Here is a 26,685-nt window from a genome sequence, read left to right as displayed (position 1 = left end):
GGACAGAACACCGCCACAAGCGATCTCAGGAACTACAAACAGCTGAACATCTGCTAACAGACCCGGCATCCAGACGGCTCATAAAACTGTTCTGTCTTCATCTGGTAACCCAGAAATTGTCTATAAATATTATCCTAAATCTAACGGTAATTACTGTTTAAGCTTCACATGGAGTACCACAATTTGTTTTGAAAGACAAAAAATGAGTAACAATATATATATATATGGTTGGTTCTGTAGCCCTTTGAGGTTTTAATGATTTCCTTGATAAAAATGGGAAATGACCATATTTCATATTTCACATGTACCTCATAAGGATAGTGTGAGAATTTCATGAGTCAATTCTGGCCAAGTTCTTTGAACTGAGATGAAAGGTGTTCAGAAGCATAATTATTGTAATAAATGTAAAGCACTGGCAGGAATTTAAAGCTGTGCACATATACGGGATAACAGCTGGGAAATATTAGCATGAAGCATGCACACACACCTGAAGTTGGGAAATATTAGCATGAAGCATGCACACACACCTGAAGTTGGGAAATATTAGCATGAAGCATGCACACACACCTGAGGTTGTGCACATATACAGGATAACAGCTGGGAAATATTAGCATGAAGCATGCACACACACCTGAAGTTGTGCACATATACAGGATAACAGCTGGGAAATATTAGCATGAAGCATGCACACACACCTGAAGTTGTGCACATATACAGGATAACAGCTGGGAAATATTAGCATGAAGCATGCACACACACCTGAAGTTGTGCACATATACAGGATAACAGCTGGGAAATATTAGCATGAAGCATGCACACACACCTGAAGTTGTGCACATATACAGGATAACAGCTGGGAAATATTAGCATGAAGCATGCACACACACCTGAAGTTGTGTAACATATACAGGATAACAGCTGGGAAATATTAGATGAAGCATGCACACACACCTGAAGTTGCATTTCTGCAGCCGCACAAACCTTCTTAGATTCGCAGAGGCGAGACACCATAGCTTTCGGCAGTGGCTTCATAAAACAAAACAAAATATATGTCAGTACACTGCTTAATAAGTGACTGCGATAAGTATACTTCAGGGTCAAGGAATTCAAAAATAACATCAAATGGGGGGGAAAGAATGGCAGATCTCATTATAGTGTAAAAATATCTTTTGAATATTTTAGTTGACAAGATAACATGGCTGAAGACATTCCATTTAATTTTAAGAAGAACTGTCAAATAAGGGTTTGCACATGAAAAAACAGGATTAGAGGGAATGACAGTATTGGCACTGATCTTTCAAATCTATTTAAACCCCAAAGGGAATACTTCTCTTCCTTTGTTTCCAGCAAGTGTGTTCAAGTGCTCTCTTAACGTTCAAGTACACATAATAACTGACAATGAGCCCAAAAGATTAAAGTGCTGAGATAAATACTAACCCACGGTGCTACCCCGTGTTCGAGCTAGATGACACCCTGGAAAATCAGTGTGAGGATAAACTTCAGGTTCTTATCTTTCCAACCTGGAAGAATAAGAGAGCGTGGGCACAGTGTGTAGTCCCTGTATTATTTAAGGCTTTCTCTAGGGACTAATTAGACCTATCCTACGACACTTATATTCTTGGGAAAAAAATGATTAATGTAGTTGAAGTACTTTTCTATGTCTTAAAGTAATTATTATGATATTTACTGAAGAAAGCTAAAATCCTTTCTGCAGAGAAACATATCATCTAAGAAAGCAGAGGCAGAAGGGGGCAGGCAGTTTAGCAGTCAGAGTGTGGCTCATCCACAGTTTACCATCTGCATCCCAGACTCTGATGGACCACACAGACACAAAAACTGCTCCTCTGACTCACTAAAGTGAAAACTACAGTAGGAACCCACAACTCACACAAACATGGAGTCTTTTCTTCACTTTCCACTCCTATAAGAAAAGCCAACCCTCCTGTGACTGGGTTAAAGAGAAGAAAGTAAGAAAGAACTGACTCTATTCCTAATGAAGAAGAAAAAGCACCAGGGATTCACAAAGACAGAGATGGAAAAAGGCAGGCAATACAATGTTTCTAATGTGAAAAGTCCCTCGTGCCCTCACGTGTTTGAGTGTTTGGCTTCCACTTGGTGGCGTTGTATGGGAAGACTCTGAAGCTCTTAGGAGGTGGAACCTTGCTAGGGGAAGTGGATCACTAGGGGCAGGCCTTGAGGCTTTATATCCTCATTCAGCTTCCTGAGTGCAGATGCTTCCTGCTTCTGCTGCCATATCTCCTCGCCATGATGGTCCACAGCCCTCAGGGACTGCAGGCCAGAACAAGCCTTATCACTCTTAAGTGCTTCTGCCAGCATATTTTATCAAAGGAACAGAAAAGCAACTAAGACATCATAACTGAGGGTGACACCGAGTTTGACAGCCCTTCATCCTGAGGTCAAAGGCCAGCGGATCAGCCTCCGGAGCCACCATCTGTCCTCTGCTGTACAACCTCAAACTCAAGTGTCACCCTCCAGCAGGGAGATTAAGATCTCGGAGGTCTTGAAAGTAGGAAGACAAGTCCTTTGGCCATGCAGATACCAATGCTGTGGTTGTTCTCTCCTGTCTGAGTGGTCCTGAGGATTCAGCCATTTTGATTGGACAGTAAGAGGATCCCCAAATAAAACTAGAAGGCAGGCAAACCAGGAGATGCACAAAGCACAACACAGGAACACAGGAAACATGGGAGAAGCAAGGCAACATAACTGCTTCAGAAAAGCCAAATTCCTCAGTGACTCCATTCAAAGGCAAGACACTGACACACTGACATAGTTGAAATGTAAAAATGACCAGTGACCTGAAAAGGAGCACAAGCAAACATGAATTCCATTCAAGTCAGCCATAGAGTAGGGAAAGGCAGCCAAATTCATGAGAAACTCAGCCATATGAATGAAAATACTGGAAACAAGAAAAAACCTTCAACAAGGAAACAGATTTAAGGGGAAAAAATCAAATAATTAAAACTCTCAGAAATAAAAAAGAAATGAATGAAATAAACAATAGTGGAAAGCATTGCCAATAGACTTGACTAAACAGAAGAAAGACGATCGGGAACAAAGGAGCAGGTCAAAGAAACACTAGACTAGGAAAAACAAAGTGTGGGTGGGAGGACAAACAGGAAGCATGACCAGAACACCCAAGAACTTCTGGAACTACCAAGAGACCAAACCTAAGAATGCACAGGATGAAGAAGGTGCCCAGATAAATGCTAAAAGCACAGAATATTTAGTCAATGAAATTGTAGCAAAAAGTTCAACCACGAGAGGCATTCAGAACCCTAAATAGACATAAACAAGGAAGAACTTCTCCACGTCAAGGTGTTAGAAATAAAAAAGAACAGCATTTAAGGCTGTCACGGAAAGGTGCTGACTCCAGCAGCATTCGCAGTGGCACTCCCAAAGGCCAGGAAGACATGAAAGACATACTGCAAGCTCTGAGCAAGCTGCTGTCACCCCAAACAGCAGCATCCAAAAAGCTAACCTGAAAACAGAGAAAGGACATTTCAAATCAAGCTAAAACTAAGGCAGTTAATGATAAACAAACAAACCAGCACTGCAGAACATTTAAATAAATATTCATTTCAATATAAAGAGGAAGGAAAAAGTTTCAGTTACAAGAACATGGAAAAAAAAATTTCACGAGAAGGAAAAAGAAAGGAGAGGTAGAAAAAACTCATCACGTCCAACACAGTCATCAGCAAACTAGTAGAAGAGAAAGCAACAGAAAACTAAAACAGAAAAACCAACAAAATCAGAGATTAGTAGAAATCTCCCATAATAGCCTTAAGTGTAAGTGGCCTCTACTTATCAATAAAGATACAAACTAGCTGACTGGGACAAAAGATCGGGATTCTAGTGGGATCTTTGTCTTCAAGAACTATACCTCACAAGCGAAGACACCTGTAGACTAAGAAGTAAAACTCAAAAGCAGTGGGTAGCACCAAACTATGAAGATAAGAAATTAGTGAAATGGAGACTAAAAGAGAAATGCATAAACCAATTCTACCAATGAGCATAGACATAAAAATTCCCAGTAAGATACCTGAAAACTGAATTTAAGAGTATATTAAAAAGATAATATACCATGGCCAAGTTTGTTTCATTCATGGATGGAAGGCTGATTAACATGTGCAAATCACATGCAAAGACAGAAATCACATAATCATTTCAAATAGATTTGCAAAAAAGACTGTTGACAAAATTTTACAATTCCTTCAAGATAAAAGCCCCAGGGATCCTAGAAACAGAATATAAATGGAGGCTACTCTTTCGTTCCCAGCTGCCCAGACCCAAATAATCACACAGAAACAATATTAATGACACTGTTTGACTGTTGGCTTGGGTATATTTCTAGCTAGCTCTTACATCTTAAATTAACCCATTTTTATTAATCTATGTAAGTATCACCATGAGGCTGTGGCCTACCAGTAAGGTTCTGGCATCTGTCTCCTTCGGCAGCTACATGGTGTCTCCTTGACTCTGCCTACTCTTTCTCTGTATCTCTGTTCAGATTTCCTGCCTGGCTTTGCTTTATTCTGCCCTGCCATAGGCCAAAGCAGCTTCTTTATTAGCCAATGGTAATAAAACATATTCACAGCATACAGAGGTGACTCCCAATCAACAGAAGTAACACACCTCAATCAGTCACAAACATACTTAAACAAGAAAACTGAAAAGCACTGGAACTATAATCAGGAGACAAAGGAGCCCACTCTCACTGCTCTTACTTGGAATAATGATCAGAGTCTTAGAATGTATGACAAGAGGAAGAAAACAGGAAGGGAAGATCCCTATTTGCAAATGACTTGATCCTATCCTTAAAAGACCCTCAAAACTCCATCAGGAAACTCTTAGACGTGATGAACACTTTCAGCCATGTAGCAGGATACAAAATCAATATATAAGAACTGGCAGCTTTGCTACTGGGTGCACTGGGTACATGTCTGAGTGGGTAAACTGCTTTGCCTCACAGACAACAAAGCCTGCGTTCATACCTCCAGCATTCACGCAAAAAACTGGGTTTGGCACCACACACCTATAATCCCAGGTTAGCCAATCAGTGAGTTCAGTGAAGACTTTATCTTAAAAATAAGGAAGAGAACAATGGGACACACAATACAACAACTTCTGTCCTCCACACACATAAGCACACACATACATGTGCACCAGAGGAAGAGAGGGAATTACATGCATACAGCAAGTAGGAGGGGAGGTCACAAGAATACACTGGTGTGTGTGTGTGTGTGTGTGTGTGTGTGTGTGGTGACAGCAGATTTTCTATATACAAATAATGAACTTGCTGAGAATGAAGTCAGGGAAATTATCCCTTTTATCATAGCTTCACACCAGGAATGCACACATGCACACCTAGAATAAACCAAACCAGACAGGTTAGACGCTACAAAAAACAAGCAATGATTTTCAAAGACTGAGTATGGCAGCTTTAGCACAGCAGGTGCTAAGGAAGAGGCAGCTACTGTGGTTTACTGCTGCTCCCTGTGGTTTCATGATTACTGGTAGAGGTCAATAAAAAATGGCCTGGTGGCTGTTTCTTCCAGAGGTCCTGAGTTCAATTCCCAGTAACCACAGGGTGGCTCACAACCATCTGTAATGATATCTGGCGCCCTCTTCTGGTGTGCGGACATACATGGAGGCTGAACATTGTATACGTAATAAATAAATCTTTAAAAAAAAAGTGGCCTGTCTCTCTCTCTCTCTCTCTCTCACACACACACACACACACACACACCGTGCTTTCCTCTCAGCTAGAATGTCATTTGGCCTCTCTTGCCTGCTGGAGCGGTCAATTTGGTGGGCTGGTCTGCATCCTTAGACTCAGATACTACAAGGTCCTGTGGCTCAAGAAGAGCTAGAATGTTAGCTGCCTCTTCCTGCAGTCACAGCAGGGAACCCACAGAGCTTACTACATGGTTGGAGGGTGGGACACACCCAACGGGTCAATGTTTCATCAAAAAGGCATTCCTGACAGGAAGGTGGCAAAGTCTGAGAAAGGATCAGCATGTCTGAACTATTAAAGGCATGCATGGAAACGCCGACAATGCCTCAGCATGTGTAACAAGCCAGTGTGCTCAGTACCACACCCGACTCGGGCTTTCGCCAAGAGATAGTTCACTGAACAAGTGTCTGCTGACAGCCTGCCCTTCCTTGACAGTACAGTTGTGGGTCAAGAAAAACAGACAGAAATCTCGGGTCTCTGGGAACTTACACTCTAGCCCATGTTAATATTAAAAAAAAAAACACTATTGAGAACCAAACAGTTAGTTTATTATTTCAGCTCCCTTGGGTTCAGGATCAAACACGGCACTTAATGTCATTTCCTGTAGAACACAGCACCTGGCCTTAAAGTATTCAGCTGTACTAGCCACATCAACACTCACATACAAACTTCACCCCTTGGGCTCATCTGTAGACCTCTGCACCTTCGCCTGATGCCCAGCCACTGTGCAGTACACAAGTAAGCCTTAGATGGAGAAGACTTCCAATTCAAAGAAAAGAAAATGATCAGATGCTAAAAATATAAGAATGCTAAAGGTACCAGCCAACTTTTCATCCATTCATCCAACAAACTGCTAGTAGAAGGTGCTACTGTGGTTAGTGAAGGGAAGACAACAAGGGTTCTCTCAGCTCAAGTTCTGTCTGAATTTAAGTTTCCATGTTAATTTAGGCATTGTCCACTTTTAGAAGAATCCTGCTTAATCAACATGTTACTGTTTTCTGTTGCTACAAAAAGGTCTCTGAGGCTGGGTGTTTTATAAAGACAGAAGATTAATTTGGACCACACTTTTAGAAATTAGCAGTCCAAGAATAGATGGTCCTAATAGTGAGAGCTTCCTGGTAGACAGAGAAGATGGTGGGGACGTGTGCAGAGGAGATCACATAGAGATCACAGGGAGACACAGGCAGGGGAGATCACATGGAAACACAGGTAGAGAACACATGGAGACACAGAAGAGATCACATGGAGACACAGGACAGAGATCACATGGAGAGACAGGACAGAGATCACATGGAGACACAGGCAGGGGAGATCACATGGAGACACAGGTAGAGAACACATGGAGACACAGAAGAGATAACATGGAGAGACAGGACAGAGATCACATGGAGACACAGGACAGAGATCATCACATGGAGACACAGAAGAGATCACATGGAGACACAGAAGAGATCACATGGAGACACAGAAGAGATCACATGGAGACACAGAAGAGATCACATGGAGACACAGGTAGAAAACACATGGAGACACAGAAGAGATCACATGGAGACACAGGACAGAGATCACATGGAGAGACAGGACAGAGATCATCACATGGAGACACAGAAGAGATCACATGGAGACACAGGACAGAGATCACATGGAGAGACAGGACAGAGATCATCACATGGAGACACAGAAGAGATCACATGGAGACACAGGTAGAGATCACATGGAGACACAGGTAGAGATCACATGGAGACACAGAAGAGATCACATGGAGACACAGAAGAGATCACATGGAGATACAGAAGAGATCACATGGAGACACAGGTAGAGATCACATGGAGACACAGGTAGAGATCACATGGAGACACAGAAGAGATCACATGGAGACACAGAAGAGATCACATGAAGACACAGGTAGAGATCACATGGAGACACAGGTAGAGATCACATGGAGACACAGGTAGAGATCACATGGAGACACAGGACAGAGATCATCACATGGAGACACAGAAGAGATCACATGGAGACACAGAAGAGATCACATGGAGACACAGGTAGAGATCACATGGAGACACAGAAGAGATCACATGGAGACACAGAAGAGATCACATGGAGACACAGGTAGAGATCACATGGAGACACAGGTAGAGATCACATGGAGACACAGGTAGAGATCACATGGAGACACAGGACAGAGATCATCACATGGAGACACAGAAGAGATCACATGGAGACACAGAAGAGATCACATGGAGACACAGAAGAGATCACATGGAGACACAGAAGAGATCACATGGAGACACAGAAGAGATCACATGGAGACACAGGTAGAGATCACATGGAGACACAGAAGAGATCACATGGAGACACAGAAGAGATCACATGGAGACACAGAAGAGATCACATGGAGACACAGGTAGAGATCATCACATGGAGACACAGGCAGAGATCATCACATGGAGACACAGAAGAGATCACATGGAGACACAGAAGAGATCACATGGAGACACAGGTAGAGATCACATGGAGACACAGAAGAGATAACATGGAGACACAGGACAGAGATCACATGGAGAGACAGGACAGAGATCATCACATGGAGACACAGAAGAGATCACATGGAGACACAGAAGAGATCACATGGAGACACAGGTAGAGATCACATGGAGACACAGGCAGAGATCATCACATGGAGACACAGAAGAGATCACATGGAGACACAGAAGAGATCACATGGAGACACAGGTAGAGAACACATGGAGACACAGAAGAGATAACATGGAGAGACAGGACAGAGATCACATGGAGAGACAGGACAGAGATCATCACATGGAGACACAGAAGAGATCACATGGAGACACAGGACAGAGATCACATGGAGAGACAGGACAGAGATCATCACATGGAGACACAGAAGAGATCACATGGAGACACAGGTAGAGATCACATGGAGACACAGGTAGAGATCACATGGAGACACAGAAGAGATCACATGGAGACACAGAAGAGATCACATGGAGACACAGAAGAGATCACATGGAGACACAGAAGAGATCACATGGAGACACAGGTAGAGATCACATGGAGACACAGGTAGAGATCACATGGAGACACAGAAGAGATCACATGGAGACACAGAAGAGATCACATGAAGACACAGGTAGAGATCACATGGAGACACAGGTAGAGATCACATGGAGACACAGGTAGAGATCACATGGAGACACAGGTAGAGATCACATGGAGACACAGAAGAGATCACATGGAGACACAGAAGAGATCACATGGAGACACAGGTAGAGATCACATGGAGACACAGAAGAGATCACATGGAGACACAGGACAGAGATCACATGGAGACACAGAAGAGATCACATGGAGACACAGGTAGAGATCACATGGAGACACAGGTAGAGATCACATGGAGACACAGGTAGAGATCACATGGAGACACAGGACAGAGATCATCACATGGAGACACAGAAGAGATCACATGGAGACACAGAAGAGATCACATGGAGACACAGGTAGAGATCACATGGAGACACAGAAGAGATCACATGGAGACACAGAAGAGATCACATGGAGACACAGAAGAGATCACATGGAGACACAGGTAGAGATCATCACATGGAGACACAGGCAGAGATCATCACATGGAGACACAGAAGAGATCACATGGAGACACAGAAGAGATCACATGGAGACACAGGTAGAGATCACATGGAGACACAGAAGAGATCACATGGAGACACAGGTAGAGATCACATGGAGACACAGGTAGAGATCACATGGAGAGACAGAAGAGATCACATGGAGACACAGGACAGAGATCACATGGAGACACAGGTAGAGATCACATGGAGACACAGGACAGAGATCACATGGAGACACAGAAGAGATCACATGGAGACACAGGACAGAGATCACATGGAGACACAGGTAGAGATCACATAGAGACACAGGTAGAGATCACATGGAGACACAGGACAGAGATCACATGGAGACACAGAAGAGATCACATGGAGACACAGGACAGAGATCACATGGAGACACAGAAGAGATCACATGGAGACACAGAAGAGATCACATGGAGACACAGGTAGAGATCACATGGAGACACAGGACAGAGATCACATGGAGACATAGGACAGAGATCACATGGAGACACAGGTAGAGATCACATGGAGACACAGGACAGAGATCACAAGGAGACACAGGACAGAGATCACATGGAGACACAGGACAGAGATCACATGGAGACACAGGTAGAGATCACATGGAGACACAGGTAGAGATCACATGGAGACACAGGACAGAGATCACATGGAGACACAGGTAGAGATCACATGGAGACACAGGACAGAGATCACATGGAGACACAGAAGAGATCACATGGAGACACAGGTAGAGATCACATGGAGACACAGGACAGAGATCACATGGAGACACAGAAGAGATCACATGGAGACACAGGACAGAGATCACATGGAGACACAGGACAGAGATCACATGGAGACACAGGACAGAGATCACATGGAGACACAGAAGAGATCACATGGAGACACAGAAGAGATCACATGGAGACACAGAAGAGATCACTTGGAGACACAGGCAGAGATCACATGGAGACACAGGCACAGATCATCATATGGAGACACAGAAGAGATCACATGGAGACACAGGACAGAGATCACATGGAGACACAGGCAGAGGAGACCACACCCTGCCCTGGCCCTCTGCCCTATACAAGCCCAAGTCCTTCTGTATTTGGAGGTGATCTGACCAGAATCTCTCTCCAACTGTAAAACTCCAGTGCAGTTGGACCCTCTGAAGAACGTTTGCCTTGTTGGGTTTTCTAAATGACTATACTTCTTTTTCTTTAAAATATCAGATAAAACATAATCCTGCTAACTGCATCACATGAAGGTGAAGATGTGGAGAGGGTGGTAGCTGTGCCATTTCAAAATCCAACCCTACAATCAAAGCATCCTGCTACCCAATGACAAGGCCATTCCCATACAAAGTTTTTCGTTTTTTAAATTAATACCCCAACAAATTCTCCCCAGAAGTGTTAGTAGTAGCAATACAAAACACAGGGATTACAGCGTGCACTCAAATACACGATTAGCATAATTAATGGATAGCAACGGGAAAGTAGGGAAAATGTCAGTAGGAAGATCAAATGAGGCCAAAATTGAAGGGGGCATATAAAAAGACGTCTCTCCCGATTCCTACACTTTTCACAATAAATTTAGCTCTAAGCAACCCAGCAGACTAGAAAGCCGAGCTCCAGAAGCTCCATGAGTACACCAGGCTGTTCCTGGAAGCTCCAGCAAGGCATGAAGGCTGACACTCATCACGTCAGACAAACTGGTCTGAGAGCAAAACTTGACCGTCTCCTAAAGTACACAGCACTTCATGAACATGTGGACATGGGAACAGACTTAACTAAAGAGCATTTGGCCAGAACTCACAAAGTTTGTTTTAAAACTAAAAAGTCTGCAGTAGTTAAAGCATTTTCATTTCAAACCACACAGAAAATTCTGATCTTCAAAACATGTAATTCCAACATTCCAGATCAACAACTATAAATTTCTACTTGGCACATATTTTATCTGAGATAAAGAGTGTATTTTCCACTTCTATTGGGAAACCGAAAGAAAAGACAAAATTAGTAAAAAGTTAAATCCTAGGGGCCAAGATGGCTATGCAGATACAAGCTCCTGCTGCCAAATCTGATGACCCTGTGAACCACAGTGGAAGGAGAACTCACTCTTACAGGTTGCCCTCTGACCTCTGCACAAGTATGTACACACGTGCACACCAAATCTAAGAAATAAAAGTTTCAGTTCTAAATGTTCCACAAACAGTACGTTGAATACCCTTATTTCTAAAGGTCCTTACATGTGTCATTTGGAAAAGCGGTTTAGACCTGGAGGAGTTGGGAGAGGAGGGTACATGTGGATATATGATCAAAATGCACTGCATGCATGCATAATTCTCAAAGCCTTATTTTAAAAAATGTAAGTGGGTTAGGTATATAACCTAACCTTTCATCCACTCCGTGGGTGGAATCCAGGGAGCTCTATCCCTGGCCCTGGCCTTGGCCTGGGGCCCACTGACTTTCAGGGATCCTGTCTAACCACCCCTCTGTGGTGGAAGCAGGTCCAGCTTACCAGCAGATCAGTCAAGCCCCCTGCTGCAGATTCCCTGCCATCCTTGCTGCACGGTATGCCTGTTCCCCAAGAGTACTTGGGCTTCTTGTCCTCAGTCCTATCCATAGTCTGAAAACTCAAGTGATTCAAAGCACTGACTTGGAAATGATTAAAGAATTAAAAGCACACTTCTAACCAAGAAAAGAAAATAGTCTAAAACATAAAACTCCTTAAAGAAACAGGCATGCACACAAGGATGACGCCCTGTTAACCTGTAAACTACTACATCCTGTGTGTGAACCCACGTTCTTTTCCTTTCAGCCTCTATAGGTCCACCTTGGCACTGGCCTCCCCCAAACTGGCATGGACTCCCAAATGTTCTGGTAACTTCCCCGGGAGCCCATTTCTAACCAATGCTGGTTGAGGGAGCTCAGCAAAGGGCACCCAGGTGCACTGAGGAAAGGACTGGGCCATGCGGAGCTGAGTCACACCACACGTTCAATGCCCAGGTGACTGTCTTGTGCTGGAAACACCACGAACAGTGCTGCTTGCAGCACTGTGCGAGTAAATTTCAAATCCAAGGTTCAGCTTTGAAATACACAAAAGTAAATAGATAGATAGACAGACAGACAGACAGACCAACAGGTAGGGATTCCCCCATTCCAGTTTTTGCCATTGATAAATGGGAACATGGTACACATCTTATTTCAACAATTAAAAAACAGCTTGCCAATAACTACAGTCATTTCGTTTGTTTATTATGGTCATTCAATTTGGATTTTTCTATGATTATTATAGTTTTTTATTTAAAAACAAAAGTGTTTATGAAACATTTCTTTCTGAAAATTTGAGGCCAGCTTTCAATGACTCAATGATAAAAGAAAAAACACTAAAGCTGACTATAAACTCAGGAGTTATACATCTTGGCTGGTGGTTCACTACCCAACCCAAATGCCCATGGTTCTGCCAGGCATCCAACAGAGTGTCCTGTTCTAGCATTTAATTAACTTATCCATGCCATAAGCACTCATACGTCCAGTGGCTTCATTTACATTTCTGCAACCTCAACTCTGAGGCCCAGTCAGTCGCCTGGGTGAAAGGGTCCTCAGAGGTCTCCAGCAGTACAGGGCACCCGCTATCGTACTCAAGTACAGAGCACTGCTAGCACTGACTCCCAGCACTCACTCAGTCAGACACAGTTACAGACCAAAGGAAAACACTGTAGAATTACCCGACCTCTCCCTGGCATGTCATGAATGCACTCTGTTTACTGGGCACCATTGAAGACTTTAGTCTAAATATGAATCATAGAATGATAATTATTCAATTTTATGGAGCCTAGAGAAAGTAGAAAGCAGAGGAATGATGACAGTTGGGGCATCTAAGACCCTGACCCTGTTCCACATTATGAAATTTTAAGCAGAAAGCATGCAGTGTAAATGTGTAAATTGTATAAGTCTAAACGACTAGCTAAATGCCATCTTAACAAATCAGGGAAGCTGAGGCACATGCCTTTAATTCCAGCACTTGGGAGGAAAAGGCAGGTTGACCTCAATGAGTTCAAGGCCAACCTGGTCTACAAAGTGAGTGCAAGGGCTAATGAAGTCTACGTAATGAGATTCTATAAAAAAAAAAAAATCAGTGAACTCAAAGCAAAAGACTCAGCATTTCCTCTTTGAAAATATTAATAAGATGGACAAACACCTGCCAAGATTAATAAAGAAAAAAAAAGGAGAAAAACGATACTAAGTATGTGGAAAGGGATATAATTACAGATGAAGCTAAACGAAAGATAAAAGAATACTACAAATAACTATGCCAATAAACTTAAGAACTTGGGTTAAATTTCTAGAAAATTACAACTTAGCAAAGCTTACTAAGAAGAAAGTCCATCCAAGGAGCTCAATGACTACTAAAGAACCACACTCTAAAAATCTTCCCACAGGGAAAGTAAATCACAAATGGCTTTAGAGATGAACTTTGACAAAGCCTTATGAAACAGATGATTATAGCTTTATTGAACACACACACAGACACACACACAGGCCCATGCATGCACACACATAGAGAACAGAAGAAGGAACACACACTAACACACCAGATCATTTTAGATACTGGCCTATACTCAATACCAAAGAAGCAAAAGTCATTAGCTGATCTCGCTCATAAACCCGAATCTCTTCTACTCAAAAAATACAAGAAGTCAGTTCTGTGTTAAAAAATATATATATATATATAAATTCAGTACCAAAGCTGCTTAATACTAGAATTTAAAAGGGCCTTACTGCTAGTTCCTAACACTTTTAATCACTTTTGAATTCCTCAAGACGTGGGGGAAAAATCTGGTAAAATATGGCAATCATTAATGGTTAAAAAAAATAATAAAAAGCAAAACTTTGTAAGCTAAAAATAGGAAGGAATTTACTTTTTCTGGATCTCTACCAAACCAATAATAAGTGCCTTCTTTCATGATAAAACAGTAGGGACATTCCTTTAAAAACCAGGATGAACAAAAATAGGCAAACAAAAACATCAATCAGGATCAAGGCAAGTCATATTCATATGCAGCTTCTACTCAAAAAATGGAATGAGGCAAGAAAAAGAAACAAGAGATATGTGGATCAGAAAGAAAACAAAACACAGTCTCAGTAGAAGTAACTGATGAAGAGGCTGCTTAGTTAGGGTTTCTACAGCTGTGAAGAGACACCATGACCATGCAACTCTTATAAGAAAACATTTAATTCAGGGTGGCTAGTTTACATAAAGCTAGTTTACATAAAGATTTAGAGATTTAGTCCATTATCACCATGGTGGGGAGCATGGTGGTATGCAGTCAGACGTGGTGCTTGAGTACTAGCTGAGAGTTCTCCATCTTGCAGGCAACAGAAAGTTGACTGATAGACTAGGCTACAGTATCTTGAGCATATGAAATCTCAAAGCCCGCCCCCAACAGTTACACACTTCCTCCAATAAGGCCATACCCACTCCAACAAAGCCACACCTCCTAAAAGTGTCACTCCCTATGAGATTATAAGGGCCAATTACATTCAAACTACCACAGAGGCCTTTCAAAGTCAACAGGCAGTTATTAGAACCAGTTAAGCTTTCATAAGGTTGCTGAAGGTTACAGAAGTATGAAAGCTGAAGATTTTAGAACTAAGTCTGGCAAGAGTTGGCTAAGGCCTTAGGAAGAAAACACTAAAACTTTATTCCAGTACTCCTAAGAGACCTGATAAATGAAAAGCTATGCCAGTCATAAATTTGAAGACTCAATCCTGACACTAGTATATGGCACAGATACACCATATACACAAATATGCGGTGCAGACATACAAATACTCAATTCTTATACCTAAAAAAACTAACTTGATTTCACAATCTCTAGAAAACAGACAAGGGTCAAGAAACAGACAAAATTTTTGAGGAACAAATTGAGAACTGGTCATATGGCACTGAGTTTATTATAAAGCTGGAGCAGCAGAGAGTGAGTGGAAATCCTACCAAGACAACTTACAGGTAAGACAGCACAGTGCATTGACTGTCCCTTAGGTGACAGGTCACTGGAGGAAGGGAAACCGCCCTGCTCCGAACAAGGCAGTTTGAATGTCAATGATAATACAATCTACAAACTAAAAACTTGGAAATGGGGATTACTGTTGCACACAGAGTGTACAGCAGCTATCTGGTCTACCTAGGAACTTGGCTACTTCAATTCAGTCAGAGTCCTGGGCTTAAAAAAAAAAATCTACTCTGAAAAAGTGGGATGGGGAAAGAATCTTGGAACAAAGGAAACCCTAACCCTAACCACTACCCTTGGGCTCAATTTTAAAATTTTACCTAAAGTCTGATATGAAAAGATTATAATCCCTAAGATGGTACAAAGTGATCCTGCCGTTTAGGAATCGGTAGAGAAAGAAAGGAAAACTCTGGGCACACCTCACTTCCTAGGGAGGTATTTTGGGAGCAGGTCAGAGGTCAGGAATCAAGTCCAGAAATGCTTAATATTTTTAATACTGGGTGTAGAAGCTAAGACTATCTTCACGAGTCTAAGAGCCCGGTAATTATGAAGACTGCTTGTGATTTTATGATGGATTTGGGGGTAGGGAGACACATCTGCCATTAAATACAGATGAGTAAACAACAAAGGACAGCAGCTTCAGAGGAAAAGGATGTTGCCTATTAGAAAGGTTTACTGAGGATAAAGAGCATGCCCCCAGAAGCATGGGCTGCCTATAGGTGATTCAATACTTACACACAATATATGTAAAGGACCAAAGGCTGGAACCAATAAGCACAGAGGAGAGGGACATTCAGTGCCACAGGTCCTCAAATGTGATCCAAGAGGTGATGAATTTGTGGGGACACTGTCAAATGAACACCTCCAGTGTTTGTCACCTGATCTGTGCACAGCACCTATGAATCACAAAAGCCAACGTCTAATTCTTCCAGCTTAAGGAATTCACTGGCTGCACTCCCATCTAGCCAGTATCAGTGAATTCCTGAAAGATTACCGTGGACTCTGCAAACTTTCTAGAATATGCCTCATAGAAGGAGGATAGATTCTTCCCTGAAAGCAACTGGACAGGATATTAAACATGAAGACACTGTCCTGAGCTCATCTGTCATTTATTTATAAAGAGCTGGATTTAGTAATTAACTCTGTATTCTTAGGGCTAGAACTGCCTTTAAAATAAAAGGAGGATCAGCCACAGGGTGTCTTAATTAGAACAAGAAGAGGCGAGCCCTCTGAGGATCTAAGAGCATTGATTTATATGTCTCTTGCCTGTGGGCATGCTTTGTATTCTCCCTGAAATCACAAAATTACTTTAAATTCCTTAGACTGTGTCGGCAAGTCCTGAAGGGCACTGGACATGACCTCTGAGTCTGAGTGTGAAATTAACCCAAAGCAGCTTAATGCTTCCCTGAAGCGTGTCTACTGCTGTTTTTTTACAACTATCTTCTTCAAGGGGCTTTTTCGTTTTTCTGAGATAGGGTCTCCAGGCTGGTCTTGAACTCCCAATACCTGTTACTCTACCTCCTAAGTGCTGAAAAGGCTCTTCTTCCTAAGGGACCCCCTCCCTTTGTTGAATATTCCCCCACCTGCTGTGCAGTGGCTCTGGGCCCTCTCCAATCCTCTGCCTGTTTGAAACTGACATTAGTGCCAATGATGAATTTGGACCCAAGACTTCACACATGCAGGCACATGCCAAGAAAAGCAACAAAAAACAAAACCACAAAACCACCGTGACTCTGAAAGTTTCATGTCCTTCTGAGCTACCTGGGGACCCTTGTTCTCAGTCCTGTGTTGCTGAATTGCACCTTCTGTTTTCCCTCCACTGGTGACTACTAATTTCCCTTCCTCCAGACATCACTTTGTCATTGGTCCCACACACTGGAAGGGCCCTTTTAACTTCTAGATTTTAAGTTTGTATTGTTAAAGCCTTCCGGGCAACAATGTCACACACTAATACATCCAAATAAGAACCTGACAACCTCTCTTTAAACTTCAGCCGTATGGAGTCCTCTGACATGGAATGTCCACCTTTGACTCCACTATCTAAAAGAGTTTCCCTGACTAGTTCTTCTCTCCCTCCTCTACCCTATTCTCTGGCCATCCCTGCTACCTTAAGTTCTCTGCTTGTGAGGCTTTCCAGGCCTCTGGGGGCCTTGTGCTTCTAGGAAATCCCACAAGACTGCCCCACCCCACACTGTCATTCCTAAGCTGGAAAGCAGTGGTCAGGTTCTCCCTTATCACCCACCTAGAGACCTTCCGGCCCTCACAGCTAAGGGCTGATTGAGGCCACAGTTTAAAGGTAGCATCTGGGGAAGCCAGCAAGTGGGGCAGAGCTGTGTGTAAGTCAGTGGCCAAGAGCAGTAGGCGCCCAGGAATGGGAGCAGCAAAGTCCAGTGTACACTGCACTGGGCTGAGGTGTGTGTGGAGAAGAGTACACACAGGAGCAGCTTCCAGACAAGCACAGACAGGCCAGAGGGGGGAAAGATGAGCTGGGCTTGCTCACAGGGCAGCTCATACAAAATGCCCTCAGATATGCAATGTTTCCAGCCTGCTCCTCAGAACTCTGTACAGCTCACTAAGTCAACTGTTCCCTTAGACTCCAAACCATCATCCCCACCTGTCACTTCTTGATGCCAGGGACACTTCTGAAAAGTAATCATTTGTTGATGTCATTCCCCATGAAGACTCTCCTCACTTCCTCCCTTATTAGGTTACTCCTGCTTACCCAAGTCCTTCGCCACAGGCCTTTCCCCCATTCCTGCTACCTGCACCCCCAAGTCTTCCACAAGCTCTTGTGAGGACTTTCAGGCCTTTGGGGGGGGGGGGGTTCTTTCTAGCCAAAACAGCTCATCTTGTCTTGGCCTCAGGAACTGAAGTCAAGAGGCTTGGATACCGCCTGACTTGTACCTGCAACTGTGGGACGTGGAGACTGGCATGAAGCATAAACTCAGTCGGAACTTTCTGGCTGAGGCTCACATCCTTAGCCTGCCCTTAACAGAACAGACAGGGCTAGTGAGAGCTGGTGCACAGCCTCCTTCCTACACCCTTCTCCATGACCTCTGGTATTCATTACCCTCTTCTAGTCACGCCCTGCACCCTTAGGCAGTCTGAGCGGGCTTTTCCCTACTGTCTGCTGTCCTGGGTAGGCAGCACGTGGATCTACTCCATAGACCTCATGAAGAAAGCAATTACTAAATTCCTAGCACACTCAAACCCCAGCATGCAGCTATCAATGGCCGCACTATTCGCAGGAGTATGTGCTACCACACCACTGACTATGCCTACATAATCCCCAAACAACTCTCCGCAACAGCACCTTTAATTTTGCCATTTTAATAACTATACTAGATTATAATAAAGACTCATTCAGATTACCTAGAAACACATCTGCTCTTCAAGAGTTGATGAAAATAGAATCAAGCCCTCAAAAGACAATCAAGTCACATCCACATCTGGAGATAGTCAGAAGAAGATGAAAACAAAGGTGGGATCCGCCCTTCGTTTCCTCCTAACTCCATTAATTCCTTTCACTCTCTCCCACCCCAGGACTAGGCAAAAGTCTGGGGCCAAGAGATGCAAAGAGCAATGTGAAGCAGGGCACATTATGAAGGGAAATGCTCAGAGGACAAGAATGTGTTTTCCAGTGTGCATGGGACAGTGGGTCGGGATGTCGCTCAAGGGCAGATCACGTGGCCAGCATGTGCAAGGCTGTGGGCTAGATCCCTAGCACCACAGCACAACAACAACAAAAACAAGACAAAAACACATGTGGGTCATTCAAGGGCGACACACCATCAGTCATGTGGGAACTCTCCTGTTAACTTGGAAGTTGTTTAAAATTGCGATGCATCACACACACACACACACACACACACACACACACACACACACACACACTTGAATTAAGGAATTTTCAGATTTCATACCATTCAGATAATAAAGTTGCTAAGAACACAATTCAAGCAAAGACACAAATGTCCAGAAGCAAAGCTCTCTGCAGTGAGACAAGCTTGAATGTCCAAGCAGTAAACAGCAGGGCAAAGTAGGGACATGGGGCTTTCCTTGTAGATGGGAACAAGAGCAGATGACTTGGCAGCAGATAAAGGGTAGCTAGTTTTCTGTATATGACTGTGTGCTGGGAATAAGATTTGACAGCTTGAGGGGTGGTGCCTGAGAAAACAAAGGAAAGAAGCACAAAATGTTCAACATTATGAAGGAGACCATAAAAGCCAATCATGGCACCCCAGCGCACAACACAGTAGCAGAACTACTTATCCAAAATGCCTGTAGCCAGACCTGCTAGTTCAGATTCTGAGCTTTTCAGGTTGATGGTGTTTGCACATACACAGCTAACACAGTTTAGGAACAGAACTCAACTCTTAACAGGACCGCGGATGAAGAGAAGTGTTACCTTACAAATATACAGGGGGACCACTTTAGGAGGCATTTTGTTTTGTGTGTTGGATTTTGACTATGACCTGCTGCCTGATTTCAGGTCTGTGACTGTCTACTTGTAACTGTGTAAGTGTTCAGTTTTCAATTCTGAATTTCTGGATTAGGAAGGATTAGCCTGTATTAGTGGTTCCTACCTGCCCCGTCTGATAATGCCTGGCAAACTGGCTGACTACCCGGTAGTCATTTGAAAAGTACTCCATTAGAATAGACGGAACTTCCGCAAAGTCCGTCGGGCACCTGGTCCCTAAAATGGGGAGAAGAAAAACCGGAGTTAAATCAACATGTTTGTCTTTCATATTATATGCAGTTTTTAAACTTCTATTTGTACTTCTGATGAACTACGATAAGCTTTAATTTATTGAATCAATATTTTACTTCTATAATATATTTGTACATATTTGCAGAAAAGTTTATTATAATCCTATATTTTTTCTTTATATAAAAAGTAAAACAAAGTATTTGCACAGCTGCCAAAATATCTTACAAAGCAAGAGCTCACACCCTCCGCACATAGCTTGTCTTCTGCTATACCAGCTTGACATGAAATACAAATTAAAACCCTCTTACAACAATTAAGGCATTTGTATTTAATTCAATGAATTCCATTACCAAATGCTTTTAGCCTCCATGTTTTCAAAGGGCTTTATTTAAGCTACTTCCTGCTTTGTTACAAAGTCAATCCTTGGAAAGAAAAATCAATATTTTAAATTCAAAGTTCCTTAAGGAAACAAATCCCCTAAGACCCTCTTGGTGACACCGTATTGTTCCAGTCAACCCACGCACACTCTTTTCAAACATCTTTTCTTTGCCCAAGTTCTGTGTGTTCAGAACTGTTAATAAGCAAGGAATGCTGACCACTGACAGCAGGGCGCTGGAGACTGCAGATGAAGTGGGGCCAGGTGTGGTAGTGCACACTTGTATTCCCAGTAACTGGGAGGTGGAGGCAAGAAGGTGAGGAGTTCGAGTCCAGTCTGAGTTACACAGTGAGTTCAAGGCCTGCCTAGGTTACTAGAGACTTTGTCTCCAAAAAATTTAAAACAAAATAAAACAAAAAATTTGAGAGACAAGAAAGCTAAGAATAAAATCCTCAATGTCATCAGGCATCATTAAAGTTCATGAAGCATAATTAAAATATTGTACAGTAGTAGCACAGGTAAAAGATACTTCATACTTTTAAGAAATAATTTATTTTGTTTCATAACAAAATCCATAGAGTTTTATAAATGAAAAGGAATTTTCACTTGTAGCTGTGCCAGCGACTGAGATGACACGTCCTAATCTTACACACACAAGTGTACGTTCCCTGGGACATCATAGAATAAATACATGCAAAAGTTCAAGACTGACAACTGAGTCTTCCTCCCGTCGAGAGAGCAGCAGGAAAGGACCTAGAAACTCATCTAAGATAAAAGACTCAGGAAGCAATGGCCAGACAACACTAGAAATCACCACAGACTCCCGGAAGAAGCCTTCCTCACCAGTGACATGCTGGTACCGAGTTCGTCCAAGCATTGAATGCATGGCATGTCCCATCTCATGGAAGAGATTCTCCATCATCCCAGGAGTTAATAAGGTGGGGGAGTTCCTGGAGGAATGAGGAAGATTCAGCATCAGAACGACGACTGGGAGCTGATAGCTTCCATCTTCCTTTAATCTGCCCCCTCGGATGGTGAAGTGGCAGTCCTTTGAGAAGGCAAACAAGCAGAGACAAAGGTATTGGACACTCTAAAGAACAAGCCTAGATATAAAACTCTACAGAAATGTGTGAGTTCAGACTTATAACTTACTCAATTTTTATCCTATATATTTATTTTTTTCTAAAACCTTAATCTTTAAGCTACTAACTCAATTCACTCAGCTAACTCCAAAAGCATGCATTGCCCTGACATGTCCAGTGCTGGGTACAGGCACTGAAGAGCTGAGACCCACACAGAAGTGTTAACAGTGGGTGGGAAGAAGTGCTGATGGCCCTGCTTTGCGTCAGGCAAGCAACAGAAAGTCTTTCAGTCTGCCATCCCTCCTCCTGGGTAGCCAGAAGTCTGGAGCAGACATACTGTCACTCCTTCACAAGGACATGGGGACAGACAACTGAAATGTCAAATTCTGCATCCAAACACACTCGCTGGATATGTTGCCGCTTGGGTCTGAACCCAACTGATTGTCAGAGGCCACCCACTCAAGAAAGTGGGAAAGCTGGGACGCAGAGACTGTTGACTTGTCCTCTGGTCCTCTCGTTTATTCCTAAACAAATCACCATAAACCCGATCTACAGAATGTGGAGTGCTACCTGTCAAATCCCAGTCTGAGCCCACCTCCCAGGCTCACTTCTGTTCAAACGCTTTGGAAACTGTGGATCACTACTAAATGACAGCTATCATTTTTCTGTTTGTTTTTTTAGTTGTTGCTATTGTAATTGGTAGCCTAAAGTCACGGTATTTCCCAACGAGTTGCATGAAAATGCTGAAGGTGACCTGTGGGGAAATCTAGTGCACAGTGAAAGAAGCGAAGCAAGCTGTGTGCTTCCCACTCCGTGAACTAACTGGCAGCACAACAGCTTCCGTGGGCCCAGCAGCTGAGGGAAAACAAGCTTACACTTTCAGGTCTGTCACTGAGGGAGGTCAGGACAGGAACTGAAGCAGAAAGACCATGCAGTAACACTGCTTGCTAGCTTACTCGCTCACGCTTTCTTATACAGCCCAAGACCACCTGGCTAGGGATGGTACCAACCACAGAGGCTAGGCTCTTCTATACCAGTTAGCATTCAAGACAATCCCGCCCAGACATGTCCACAGATGAACCTGGTAAAAACAATTACTCAACTGAGACTCTCTAGGCTGTGTCAGGTTGACAGCGCTAAGTAGAACAACTGTCTGTCATAGAGCGGGGCTGAGAGCTGGGGCTCCAGACAGAATTTTAGGGTGAAGACCTAAGAACTGTGTCCTGGGCAAGTGCAAAACTTCACTGGCCTTAGTTTCCCTTAGTGTTAAAGCCCAATTCAGAAGGCCGGGGTGAACATTAAAAGGTGTGAATATACAAAGTGTTTATGTGCTGGTTTTCAAAATTAAGAGCTTGTAAAAAGTCACCAATCCTAATTATTAGTTTAGTTAATATCATTCCAGATTCAAACAGCACGTATGAGTCCACGCAGTTCTCCTCATAACCTGTTTTACTGTCAAATTCTATCCTATTTTCACATTTACATATTTGGTAACTCTTTAGTGCCTTCAGATATTATACAAATGACATATAAAGTTCACATTCATACTGATAAACTGCTGGCCACTTTTACACAAGGCAGCTTGTAAAAGGAAGGCTTACCTGATGCGGCTTGTTTGCTCGCTGGAAAAAATCACAGTAAATGTACCCCAGCAACCCTTCAGATTCATGAACAACAGCCTAGAATACAAGTTCAAATTCAATGGTCAATGATCTCACCAAAACTCCCAAAATAGAACACAAGGCCCTGTATATTAAATACTCATAGTCAGCCATGATTATTTTAATTACATTTTACATCCCAACTTGCTCAAGTTCTTCACCTATTTTGCCCCAGCTCTGAATCATTTGACTTGAGAATCCCGTGTTCAGGAGAACACATCCTCCTTGGGGCCCTGTGTCCCATGTGCCCCTCCTCTGCATTAACTGCAGCAGCCACAGCTCTGCACAGAGGACTGTTCTCAAAACAACCCGAAAGGCTGGCTTGACAATGTTAGTGGCGAATTCTTTTCCTTCCCTATCTTATGCAATTGATACGAGTGTTTGGACACAACTCTGTTCCCTATGCACATTCGGCTCCATCTTGTCTGTTTTTCTGAACTTAGTGATTCTACGAGAGTGAGCTCCAATTCATTGTTCTAAATTTTCAAGCAAGTATATTCATTCACCACTCGTGTGGCAAGCACCTAGAGAGCATCTCCTGGGTACCCACGGTGATTCAAGGCACCCAGGAGATGACAATGAACACCATGGACCTGATGCTACCCCAGACACCACCTGCATCTATCCTTTAGCCTGTTACTGGCTTTCCCTTCTACTACATGCTGACTTTTCCCTAACCTGTGCCGTCTAGGAAGTTAGTAACATGACAAGATCTTTTGTGGGTAACAACAGAGATAGAGCTCTCCTAGCTTGAACTGCTTCATACCTATCCCAAGCCCAAAACATGGCCAAGGGGCAGCAAGGCAGCTGACATGACTGGGCACACAGTGAAGTAAGCATAGCCATCATGCAAGCAAGAGGTAAATGTCACTGCCCCATGAAACCTATGGGATAAATTAATATGGGGGCAAGAAAGCCACAAAACCTCCTGAAGAAAAATTTTAAATATTCACACCCCAAGTAAAGTGGGTCTTAATAGGAGAAAAGCAAAAGGTCAGGCTTGAAGTTGTCACCAAAGTCAAATAAATCAGACACGGGATCAAATTAATGTCTGATGCAAAGACCACTGCAAACCCATGAAAGAGACCGACAAGAAGGGGAACAATGCATGTGGGAACTACAAAGGGACAGGCGTTGACATTATATAGTCAGGAATAGCGAACTGTTTACAAGTAGAGTTCATGACCGTGTCGAAGCATGTGAAGGAAAATCAGCGGTTTACCAGGTTTCCTAAGAACACCTGTTTGGGAGAACAAACCTGGCTGTTCTACGTTTAGGTTCTTCATGCAAGGTCCTAAATCAGAAGTGATGCTTGAACTTTTTATGAAAGAGAAATGAGCTGGGGCGCTCTGTCAGAATACAATTACCTCAAAGGAGAAACTGCTGGAACTCACTGACACAGCCGGGGAAGCTTACCAGTTTCCGGACATCATCACACCACACCTCTCCTTTTGCAGGCTGCTCTGCATACAAGGTGATGCCCAACAGTTTGTTAAATAAGATGTTCAGGCCTTCCATGCAAGCTCCAAGGGAGAAAAATGGGCAATATAAACTGGGCTCAATATTATACCTAAGAGAAGGAAGAGAGGTCAACAGTGTTTCTTCAATTTACTTCCAGAAAATATATTCAGTTAACTGTTCATTTATACTTAAGACCAGAGTGGCAAAAAATAATTCACAGAAAGAGGGTACAGTTGGCAGTCTGTAGTCTGTAGTCCTGCATCCAGCAACTCAAACAACTGCAGCGGAAAACACGTGGGTGGGTGGGGAGTAGAGGATATGTCAGATGTATGAACTGGGTTTTGGAACTTGTGTGAGCCCCATCCTTGCAAGGCTTGGATCCTAGAACCCTGCCTGACTAGGGCAATGAGGAAATGAAGAAAGAACATACATTCAAAAAAGCTGGGATTGGGTAGCCTGGGCTCTCTGATGGAGAATCCATAGCACTTCAAAAGCTCAACATGTGTATTCTATACAGTTGAGCAGGAAGGCAGGGTTATTGCATACAGCTGAACAAGGAGATGGGTTATTACATACAGATAAACAAGGAGGTAGGGTTACCAAATACAGCAGAACGAGGAGACAGACTTAGCTAGTCTTGGTTGGCACAGTCTCTAGGCCATAAATATCCTGAGGGAGAAAGCTATGGTGGACGTTTCTGCACACACTGCTGACATCCCTTTGAGCCTAACCTGGGGAACTCTTTGCCGCTCTCATAGGGCTGAGGAACTGGTCCCTGACAGGGCCATGTCAACCAAGACACATTCACTCAGAATGTCACTCATTTCCTACATGTATGGACTATTTTTTGTTAATTTTTTTTCTCCTTATCCAACTAAGGATACAACTAAGGATAATGACCACTGAACCAGGTAGTGTAAGGAGACAGGTGAATTCTCTGGGAGGCCGTGCCAGGGCCCACGCAAGCAGGAGGCCATTCTACTACTGGATTTGCACATCCACAAGGAGCCATGAAGTCACCCCTCCCCCCGTGACACCAAGGGGCCACTATATTTCTATCATTTGAGCGCTACTCAACTCCCTTTTCTCTAGAAAGCTGAGCATCTTCTATTTCTAGTATCAATAGTACTATAGTAATCAGGGTAGATGTAGTCCCTGTACTAAGTGTATTTTTTTATTAGAGTCTGTGAGTATGCTTTATTAGAGTATGTTTGGTTGTTATGTCGGGAGAAAAGGAGGGAGGAGAAGAGAGAGAGAACACAAAAGAGAGCATGTGACGTGCCGCAGCATGCCAGCAGAGGTCAGAGGACAACTTTAGGATTTGGTTCTTTCCTCCCACTGGGGGCTCTGGGGCAGCGTTACCTACTGAGCCATCTCACTGGCCCATCATTCCTTAATCTTGACCTCTTCTATGTTTAAGCTTTCAATGACCTTATTATTTAGTCTCAGTGATGCAGCCACACACACATTCTTTAATACATACTTATAGGCAAAATGTGAACAGTGTCAATCATAAAGACCTCACTTTATAAAATACATCATTTAAAAAGGATGAGTTGTATACAAAAATATTGAACAAAAACTAAATAAAATTTAAAGCATGCTAAATCATTTTAAAGTTCACAACTGGAAAAATATTTGTTTATGGAAAAAATGCCAGAGATACCATATTAAAATGCATATATTCTGTGACTATACACATCTTTTAGATAGCGTAACTGGTAAGCACAGTTACTTTCATCCCCAAATAATATTTTATATGCTCTATGTATTCCAACATAACCAAGCAGATGCAAATACATCATTCAAATGTTTATTTCTGAATCATCACATCATGCCAAAATTTATAGCCACAGTCAAAAATAATAACTTGAGGAAAAAATGTAGATGCTTATTACATTTCTACTTTCTCACTCTAACTATATATTCTATATAAAATATAAACATGTGTATATATCTAACTATATAATTTT

At 42.8% G+C, this 26,685-nt stretch overlaps 1 protein-coding gene across 2 annotated transcripts in view; it reads right to left on the bottom strand.

Moving 5' to 3' along the window:
- Positions 1 to 26,685, bottom strand: part of Mipep (mitochondrial intermediate peptidase) — a 128,687-nt gene that overhangs the window by 64,305 nt on the left and 37,697 nt on the right. For both annotated transcript variants that reach the window (XM_075949339.1, XM_075949340.1), the window contains 5 exons: positions 24,668 to 24,821; positions 23,192 to 23,269; positions 21,352 to 21,556; positions 20,008 to 20,117; positions 952 to 1,026 (listed from right to left, as the gene is read on the bottom strand). In XM_075949339.1, the coding sequence (XP_075805454.1) occupies positions 952 to 1,026; positions 20,008 to 20,117; positions 21,352 to 21,556; positions 23,192 to 23,269; positions 24,668 to 24,821 (622 nt within the window). The remainder of the gene's footprint in view (positions 1 to 951; positions 1,027 to 20,007; positions 20,118 to 21,351; positions 21,557 to 23,191; positions 23,270 to 24,667; positions 24,822 to 26,685) is intronic.

The sequence above is a fragment of the Microtus pennsylvanicus genome, chromosome 15 (assembly GCF_037038515.1).
Source record: "Microtus pennsylvanicus isolate mMicPen1 chromosome 15, mMicPen1.hap1, whole genome shotgun sequence".
Taxonomy (NCBI): domain Eukaryota; kingdom Metazoa; phylum Chordata; class Mammalia; order Rodentia; family Cricetidae; genus Microtus; species Microtus pennsylvanicus.
This window is presented reverse-complemented; position numbering and strand designations above follow the sequence as displayed.